This window comes from Notothenia coriiceps, unplaced genomic scaffold (assembly GCF_000735185.1).
Source record: "Notothenia coriiceps isolate Sejong01 unplaced genomic scaffold, NC01 NC01_scaffold00025495, whole genome shotgun sequence".
Lineage (NCBI taxonomy): Eukaryota > Metazoa > Chordata > Actinopteri > Perciformes > Nototheniidae > Notothenia > Notothenia coriiceps.
In genome coordinates, this window is record NW_011358196.1 from 15,473 (window position 1) to 24,858 (window position 9,386).

The 9,386-nt window shown below is 44.2% G+C and overlaps 1 protein-coding gene across 1 annotated transcript; it reads right to left on the minus strand.

Annotated features, from left to right (window-relative positions):
- Positions 1-6: 6 nt before the first annotated feature.
- Positions 7-7,146, minus strand: LOC104956161 (calcium-binding mitochondrial carrier protein Aralar2-like). The gene is made up of 5 exons (XM_010783613.1): positions 6,934-7,146; positions 5,506-5,644; positions 1,958-2,116; positions 1,259-1,349; positions 7-361 (listed from the first exon to the last, which is right to left on the minus strand). The coding sequence occupies exons 1-5, from the start codon at positions 7,144-7,146 to the stop codon at positions 187-189; spliced, it is 777 nt and encodes a 258-aa protein (XP_010781915.1). The 3' UTR covers positions 7-186.
- Between the last annotated feature and the right edge of the window lie 2,240 nt (positions 7,147-9,386).

Sequence of the window (9,386 nt, forward strand, 5' to 3'; positions counted from 1 at the left end):
ATCAAGATTAAAACAAACGCTGCACTAGTCCGACAAAGAGTTTTCTTTGAGTGTCTGATAATCGCTCCAATAATCCATGGGGATGCATATAGACTAACATGTATATATGATAATACGAATAAAATCAATTACTTAAAATACTACATTCAAGCCCTCTCTTGCAATAACCCTGCTACCCGTGGAGGTTCAGGGGTTGCTCACAGCGGGGGGGGCCACCGTGTAGCGTGGGAGATGGAGCCCAAACTTGTTCTCGATGCCAGCAAACGTGGCCACGGCCAACCTGAAGCCTCCGATGTGGTCGGGGTTGGGCGCCGGGAGGCTGATCCGAGACTTGGGGGTGGGCTCTGAGCCAGCCGGCTTTCTGTGGTGGGGAGAGAGAGAGAGAGAGAGAGAGAGAGACGGGGGAGGACGCCGGGCACAGGGAGAGACAAAAGGTGAGGTGTGGTGGAGTTAGAGGGGAAACAACAAACTGTGCAAGATGTTGTTTTACCAAACACGGGGGAAAGTGAGCGTTTTATTTTCCTTTTAAATCTTGAATTAATATTATCATATTCAGCACTGTTCACCACAGAAATAAACATGTTAATAGAAAATCCAAGGCGGAACAAATCCAATCCCTCGCTGATTTCACAGAGAGCTTTGTGAACGGCTGCCAACACGGACAGCAAAGCAGCACAGATCAACTTCCCCAAACCAAACTCTCCTCGGATCTGCACATGATTTTGTTCTTGAGCTACATGAAGAAGCCACGAGCCACGCACTGTCATACACGCATGTGCCGCACAGCTGTCCATTAAAAGAAGAGCTTTCTCATTCCGAGAGGTTCACCACCTCTCTCCCCACTGGACCTTTTTAACTTTAGGAAATGAGTGAATTATCCCAGAGAGACTTATTTTAAGGAGCAAAACGAGCTCATCTTAATCCTCAAAGAGGGGAAAGTACATGTGGGCGCTGCCTGCCTGATCACACACTCTCCAGTCTGAGAAAATTGTCACATCCAGAGCGCTGAGTGAGAGCTTCAGTCTGTGAGCAAATGTGCTCGGAAATTATTTTTGGATCTCGAGGACATTTCTTTCTCTGTGGTGGAGGAGGGAGGACACGCACCGAGCGCAGCTACTGTGTGTTCAAATTAACCCCATTGTTCTGGAAGCAGATGGTGTTTTATAGGAGGATGAAGATGTAATATTCTTCCTTTAGGCAAGGCAGTAAGATATATAGAAGCTGGTAGATGGAAGCTATGAGAGAGAAAGAGACTTACTGTCCTCCAAAGTCAACATAGAACCAGCGCTGAAGGAGTTCATAGGTCACCAAGGTCACTCCAAACTGAGGAGAGGATCTGAACACACGAGCTGCAGGAAGGAGAAGACATGTGTTTATTTAAATTGATTCGTAATGTTTTTTATTTCAGTGTCATTCCAACACATGTGGCCCATGACATTACAAACAGAAGAAAATGTATCCTGCGCCTTGAAATGACATAATGCTATCTGAATAAACATCTTTAAGTAACAGGCTAATTTACGTGTTTCATATATTTACAGCTTAATCTGTTTTGGACATCATCCAGATTAAATAAATAATTTAATTCTTTACCAAACACAGTATTGCATAGCCTACGGTAAAAACTGCAAAAAATGAAGGGAACACATTCCTTAATCATTGCGATGACACATCGGGGGGAAAAAATGGTCTTCTTCCAGAGTGACATACTAGCCAATGTTTGTAAAAGAATGCCTCCAATGTAAGTGTATTGTAACCCTCAAATAAAAACGAAGATTAAAACTGATTCCCCCCCAAAAAGGAAGTGATAATAGAGGAGTTTTTAGACCGCCTCTGCACACGGCCCAGAAGCCTCCACCAATAAAGCAGGCCACACTCCAGTAGCCTGAGAGGTGAAACCCGGGACAAAAGTAAAACAGTCATTTTAAGATTAGACATTGGCCTCAGCGAACATTACCTCCAGCTCCTTTCCAGAATGCCCGGGGTCCCTCCTCTCGGAGAATCTTCCAGAAGCAGTCCACCAGGCCGCTGTAGGTGGTCTGCCCGGCCCGCGCCGCCACCTGCAGCCGCGTCTTGATCACGTCAGCCGGGGTCACCAAGGAGGCCGCCGGCATGCCTGTGGAGAGGAGAGGGAGAGCCGTTTAGTCTTGTGGTGCTTTTCCTTCTCAAACATTACGATGTGTTTGACTCTAAATAGAGCAGACATTTTAAAATCAGGCCCAAACAAATTAGATGATTTGCAGAAGCAGCCATCAGAGATCGAATGAAGCCTTGCATATCATCCTGACTACATCTGATAGAGTGGTTTCAGCGCTCTTTGTTCACGTCATCTTGGATCTTGACCATCTTGCCGCATACGTACGCTGTACACAAGTAGGGGCCGGTTCCTTTCACTTCACCATCAACTAATCCATACCACCAGCGAGGCCATTATTTAATCTCTACCTTTTTCCTTCCTTTCCTCCCTCTCCCACTTTCTTACAGCCGTTTGAACAGGGCCAGACAATGTACGGTAATGAGAGCAATGCACACTGGGCTGAGAGTGACTGGCTGACTGGAGGGAGGGTCTGCGGAGCCCCCACTCCAGCCACTTCAGCCATGAATGGGCTCAATCATTGATGGCTCGGTCATTACCATCAACTGCCCTCTTGACGATTTATTCTGACTTCTTGGTTTTTGTAGCGGCCAAACGAGCTATTCAGAAAGCCTAATCAACTCAGCATTAGGTAGCAGACCGGCACCCGGGGGAGACTGACCACCTGCGCTGAACTGAGCGGAGGAGGAAGAGGAAAGGAGAGAGAAGGAGAAAGAAGGAGATGAGAGGAAGGAGGAGGAGGAGGAGGAGAGAAGTAGATGAGAGGAAAGAGGGGTAGGAAGTAAAGGAAAAGGAAAGAGGAGGAAAGAAGAGAAAAGGAGACGAGGAAACGAAATGAGAAAAGGAGAAAGGAGAGGGAAGAGGAGAGTTAAGGACACTAGACAGAAGGATAGAAGAGGAGAGGCAAGAGGAGGAAGAGGGAGGAAGGAGAGAGGAGGAGAGAGGAAGGAGGAAGACATAAGAGGAAAGGAGAGGAAGCTTCCTGTGTGGAAACTTGTTGAAGAATAGTTCATGTAGAAAAAAATGTAGGAACAAGGGAACTAAATTAGACCTGATGTAGAAACTCCCACTTTCCAAAAGAGAATATGTTCAGACACTTGCAGGATAATGGCACAGTGGGATGTCATATAATATTAATTATGCACTTTTTTTAATGTGGCAACAGGATATTGTGTTGGTACCACTTCATTTAGCCTTTAACAGGTGTTTCCCCAGTGTACAGCACTAACACTGTTCTTTTCATTACAGATGACATATTGTTGTGTCTTAAAACAGTGGGTTGTATCGTGAATATGAATAGTGAATAATTATATACCCTATACCCCTCATTTTCCTGAAGGGGCTTTAAAGTCTGCACACTATAAACCAGAACTTTTTCTCAAATTAGATTAGAAATAACTCCAAAATAAGGGAACAGCCTTCCGGAAGAAATAGCGAGGTAGAAGTCTGATTTGTCAAAGGTTACTCCATGAAAGCCATGGCAGAGATTGAATCATTGGTTGCATGCTTTTGTATTGATATTATTTGTTTGTGGCCGATGGAAACAAAGCTGTAAAATTGCAAACAACAAAAAAACACATTATGGCTGTGAGACTAGTGGTCAAAACTCTACAGGGTACCTTTAGCATTGATCTGAAACAAAAAAAAGAAAAAAACATTCAGATTTAAGAATTTAAGAATAGATGATTACCCATTGTTGTTGATGGTATATGACTAAAGACTGAACATGTGTACTGCTGCTCACAGTGAATAAGACCACACATTCCCTCCATAACTCTCTCACATACAGATTTCACATGAGTTAGAGATGTCCCTCTTCCCAGACCAGAGTAATGCCTAGTTAAATAATGCTGTGCAAACTGAGCGTGTAATTCAATTTCCTGTGCCGACTGTAAAACACTAATTGCCAGAATGCTGTAACCGCTGATAAATACATGTGAAAGAGGGATGATAAATGTGTTGAAGTAACGAAAGAAAAAAAAGAAATCATGAGGCTGGTTTCAGCTCGGAGTCTGTGGGCCGTGGCTGCCAGTCCTGTGGTGAGGGACCGGAGTAAAAATGGAGGAGGGAGGCAGGATTTATGATTTTTCCATGTTGTGCTGTGTCTCTGTGTCGAAAAGAGAGCGCCGCTGACACATCTCAGCAAATAAGTATTTTATGCAAATGTTCCCGAAGCCTTTTAACTCGCAGAGGAGTGCTGGTCTGTTAAGAGTGTTTACTTTATCGGTAAATCAAGCATTTAAACTTTCCTTCGGATCATATTATGATGATAAACTTGTTATGTAATCAGTGGATGTTTGGCCTCTTTGCTCAGTTATAACCTACAGACAGGACTGTATGCATTCCTGCTGGGAGAACAAGCATAAAGTATGCACAAACATCTGTGTATGTATGTACAGTGTATTAGGATTGGAACGCTTCCCTGCGAGCCGTGTTGGAATCTGAGGCGCGTCCCCGCTGCAGAGCTCCAAACCCCGTCCCCATCACCGCGCAGCGCTCTAATTAGCAGCTACCGTCGTGGAGCCTGCGGTCGGAGCTGCTGGCTCCAAACTGAGCTCTGCAGGTCTGAGGCGAGAGCCGAGTGAGACCTGCTCTCACACTCTGTTAAAAGACGGAAAAAGTGGACCCCACCAAGAATTGTTTTAAGCTTTAGTGCTCTGCTCATTGAACCAGGGGGATGTGTTGATGATGATTTGGCAAAAATGTCAAGACACTCGAGATAGAATGGTGTTTTTTCAGGTAGTGAAAATTGCTACACCTTTAAAATGCAACATAAGATTGTTAATTATGTGGCCTGGCATCATGAGATTCATAAACCCTGAGAGTTATGTTTCGAGATGTTTGCAGTAATGCAGATAGTAACAGACTGAATTACAAAGGTTGAGATTTTATTGCATTTTTCTATTGGGGGTCTAGATTAGGCTTTTTCACAACGGCTCATTACGGATGATCACAATGCATTAGATTACATTTGAACGCTAGTATAATCAATATCTTTATATTTACGTGGCTATTTGTATGTGAAAGGGCTCATCGATGGTTTGATTTTGATTGTGTGAGAATGATCTTATAATCAGTATGGTTTAAAAGGGAAACTTTGCACATTCTCCACCTGCTTTGTACCGTTAATATGTGTGTGGTATGTGCAATGACATTTGTGGAGATGTGTCATTTTGTGTCTTTCGGCAGACTTTTGCCAACGATGAGTGGAGCTCCCTGCCTCTGGAAGGTTTTTAACTTTATCCTAGTTTTTTTTTCAACCTGTTTATTATTACTTTGTTGTTTTGTTTTGTTCCCCATTGTAAAGCGTCCTTGGGTTTCGCGAAAGGCGCTATACAAATTGAAATGATTATTATTATTATCCTACTTCTCAATTTTTCTGTTCAGAATAACAGGCTGAAGTATTTTACCTGCCAGCGCTCCAGCCAGGAGCATCTTGGCCGGCCCTATCCTGCCGTCCTCCTCAGAGAAGTGAGCCTTAAGGTGGGCGTAGCAGGGGAAGTAGATGGCTGAGAATGGGATGTCCCGCAGGAAACAAGCCTTTGAACCCTAGAGCAAGACACACAGGGGAAAAGCGAGATGTTAGCTCATGTATATAAAGAGTTAAACCTTTAGTAAGTAGAGCAGAGACAGAGTAAAGGTCGCTCTGGTCTCTGAAGATGGATTGTTTTTTTTTATAAGCCACAATATGTAACAGTCTGTTCACAAAGCAGCTTTTAAAGCCTCAACTGATGTTACTGCCAAAGACATTTCTTCCAAAAGACTCCCGAAGCTCTTATGTCAGAGTGAAGTGCCGACCACAACATGTCAAACACATCATGTCTCTCCATATGCAAACGATATGTGTCGTGAGCAGCAGGTGAGGGAGGGGGGCTCCAGAAGCAAGGCTGACAGAAAAGAAAAGAAAAGCGCAGAGAAAGACAGACTGGCTGACGAAGATGACTCTGTGTCTGCCACTGTAAACACACTATATCATCAGGCCTATTGAGTTTCCTGCTGTATTTCAAGCCTGTTGGCCCGCTGCCAGCGTCTTGATACAGCAGTACAGGCAGGAGTTTAGAGCGCCGGGCGGGGTGTCCCTGTTTAGGACAGGCTTAATTGAACTCCTATGGGATAATCCTTTGGTTCCTCCACACACACACACACACACACACACACACACACACACACACACACACACACACACACACACACACACCTGGGCTATCTCTTTCCCTTTCTTTTCTCAGGCACTTCTTGTCTGTCCGTCTGTCTGTCTGTCCCTCTTGTTTGCTGCTGAAAGCTGTGAGATTCTAACGAGGCAGGACAGACAAGCAGCGTCACAGGGGCTGGGAGTAAAACGTTCATACCAGGGTGATGTTGTTGGGTGATACAGTGGCAGAGCGGCGGCAGCTGAGAGTGTGTATTGATTCCCAGTGGTGTAAAGTAACTAAGTACATTTCATTTCAAAATAGTTCTAGTACTGTATTCAAGAACAATTTTGAGAGACTTGTTCTTTACTTGAGTATTTCAATCTTTGCTACTTTGTCATTCTACTCCATTGCAATTATGTTTTTGATGCTTATACTTTTGTACTTCAACTTACGTAACATTTTGATTACAGGACTTTCCTACACTCTGGTACTTGTACTTTTACCTAAGTACAAGATCTGAGTACTTCTTCCACCTCTGTTGATTTCTACGACACGGATGAAGTTCAATTATTTAGTTTAGTAAGAAAATGCAAAATGCTCCATAGATACAATACGTGCATAAACATGAGTTGATGTTCCTACACTGACAGCTTTCCCCCAGTGATGAGTGGTGGCGCTAGTGCGTTAGCCGCCTCCAGTACCAACCAGTAGCTCCACCAGCGCAGGGTGAGCGTCAGGATAATTACCCTGACAAAGGCAGCTCTGTGCCTGGGTGCAGCCCCTCCGGAGCCAGCCCGTCTGGGGCTTGCAGGCTGAAGCTCGTCTCCACCCCGCCTCCCCCTCCCCCTCCACCACGTCCACCACGGCCGCCAACACCGTTACTGCTTTCTCAACACACTTTGTCTCCTCTCTATGCATGGACGAGGAGACCAACACAATAAAGCATGTGCACAAGCATGCAGACACTGCAACATTCTCACAGACAGTTGAATGGAGACAGTAGCTTTGTGGACACACACACGCAAATACTTCAACATACTCATAAATATACAGGGAGGGAGTGAGAGCACTTGCACACAAACACAGGAACAAGAGGCAGGTAGACGGAGACAAGAGGAGGCTCCGCACAGTGTTACTGCCTTGTTAAAAGAAGTTAAAGGTTTACGTGGAAGTTGGGAGTTAACAGGTGGTCACATCAGCAGAGAGAAAAAAAGAGACCAACCAGAGTGATGAGTCCTGCAAAGATCAGTCAACTGATGTGTTATTAATCTATTCCCACAAATCACTCTTTTTTAGTTGACAGCTCCGTATGGTTATTTTTCATTATAAAAAAGCCGGAAAATGCTGCTTTTAGAAATAGGGATATTTGTATTATTTTCTTTGTACATCATATTAAACTGAATATCTTTGGCTATAAGACAAAACAAGACATTTAGAAGACATCACCTTTGTCTTTCAGGAAGTAGGTTTGACATTTTCAATATTTTCTATTCCGACTATTTATAAATGAATCCAAAAATCAATCGCTAAGTAAATAATAGTTGGTTGCAGCAGACCCGGCGCCGTGGGAGGGACAGGCTACGATGTATGTGATATCAGATAGTAATATAAGAGTAATAAATGAAAATCAGGTATGAAATACTATATTACAGTAAAACAAGAATAGAGTTTATAGTGATTTGTAAAATATCCATAAAGAAAAAGAAAATCGGTTTACACTTCTGTTTCATATGGGTGTTGAGAGATGTATCCATAGATCTCTTCCTTTTGCTCTCAAAGTGCACCAGATTGATGCTTTTAACTTCAATATTAAAAAATAAATCTTCCCAGGGGAGCATGTCCTTTGGACCCCTCTAGAGGAGGTGAAGTCCGCCCCCCACTTACACCTATATGCCGTGAGCTGATAATCGAGCCTTCATTGTAACAGTCGCGGGTGTACTGTGTATGTGTGTGTGGGGAGTGTTGCAGTAGAGTAGAACATTCCCCTGTAGCGCCCGGTACATTAATGGGAAACCCTAAATGTTTGAGCAGCCTCTATGAAACGTCCCCCACAGCACCCCTAAAAGAAAATCTCCGGCGCCGCCACTGGCCGCAGCACATGACGGTTTTGTGTGCCCTCCCATGAAAATCATATGCCCTCTCAGTAGATTGGTTCTGGTGCCGGGTCTGAGTTGCAGCCTTGTTGAAATTGACAGTGAAGATAATAATTACCAGACAAGGTAAACTTGTCCTTTCCTAGGAATGCTAGATCTTTATTGAAAAATAGTTAACTACTTTTTTGACAAAACACATGCCATCATCTTACTTGCAAATGAATACAACCACAGGTATGAGATTGACATTTTCACAGTTGATTGTGTTTACAGTTAAAGAGGAACGTCCCCTGCAGTGCTCCATTAGGACTTATTTGTCTAATTTAATTAGACATGCTCTGTTTTACCCTCAGGGCTAATGTCCTTGTCTCTCTAGTTAAACTACTAATGTTAGCATTAGCCACAGCTCATTCATTGATTCCCATAGCTCTTATGTCCAACTGGAAGCATACAAATCCACTAAGTGTCTGTGAACCTGTGACACTGACCGTTGAGCGGCCCGACCAAGCAAGGAGGCAGAGGCAGAACGTCCAAAAATATAACCCGACTTGGGCATTTATTAAAACAATGTTCAAAAAGTTCACACACAGCCTCAATCCTGCTGCTGTTCACACGAGCCCAGCCTGCAGCCACCAGGATCTCACACACCCACTACTCCCAACAAGAAACAGCACCTAAATACACAGACTAACAAGACACAGGTGAGGGGGGAGCAATTAGACACAGGTGAGGGGGGAGGAGCAAACACAGGGCACCAGGTGAACACAATTGGGTAATCAGCAGGAGGGAACACAGAGACGACCGGAAAAAACAGACAAGATGAGGGGTGAACACTTATATAATTAATGCCATTTAATAAATAGCAGTAACGGCGTCTCGTCGTTACATTCCCCCCCTTTTCTCCTAAAGCGCACAGTACCCGGGATAGACAGTCTTGGCTTCCTTCAAGTCCTTGAGTGTCTAGAACGGACAATATAGATCCCTCCCCTGAGGCTATGGACACACCAGATCCCTCCCTTGAGGCTATGGACAATATCCCTCCCTTGGTTCTGTCGACCCACACAC

Coding starts and splice junctions, on each gene's coding strand:
- LOC104956161 (XM_010783613.1), bottom strand. CDS start 7,146: ATGCATAGAGAGGAGACAAAGTGTGTTGAGAAAGCAGTAACGGTGTTG. Junction 2,117..5,505: donor CCTGGCTGGAGCGCTGGCAG/GTAAAATACTTC, acceptor TCCTCTCCACAG/GCATGCCGGCGGCCTCCTTG. Junction 362..1,258: donor TATGTTGACTTTGGAGGACA/GTAAGTCTCTTT, acceptor TCCCCACCACAG/AAAGCCGGCTGGCTCAGAGC.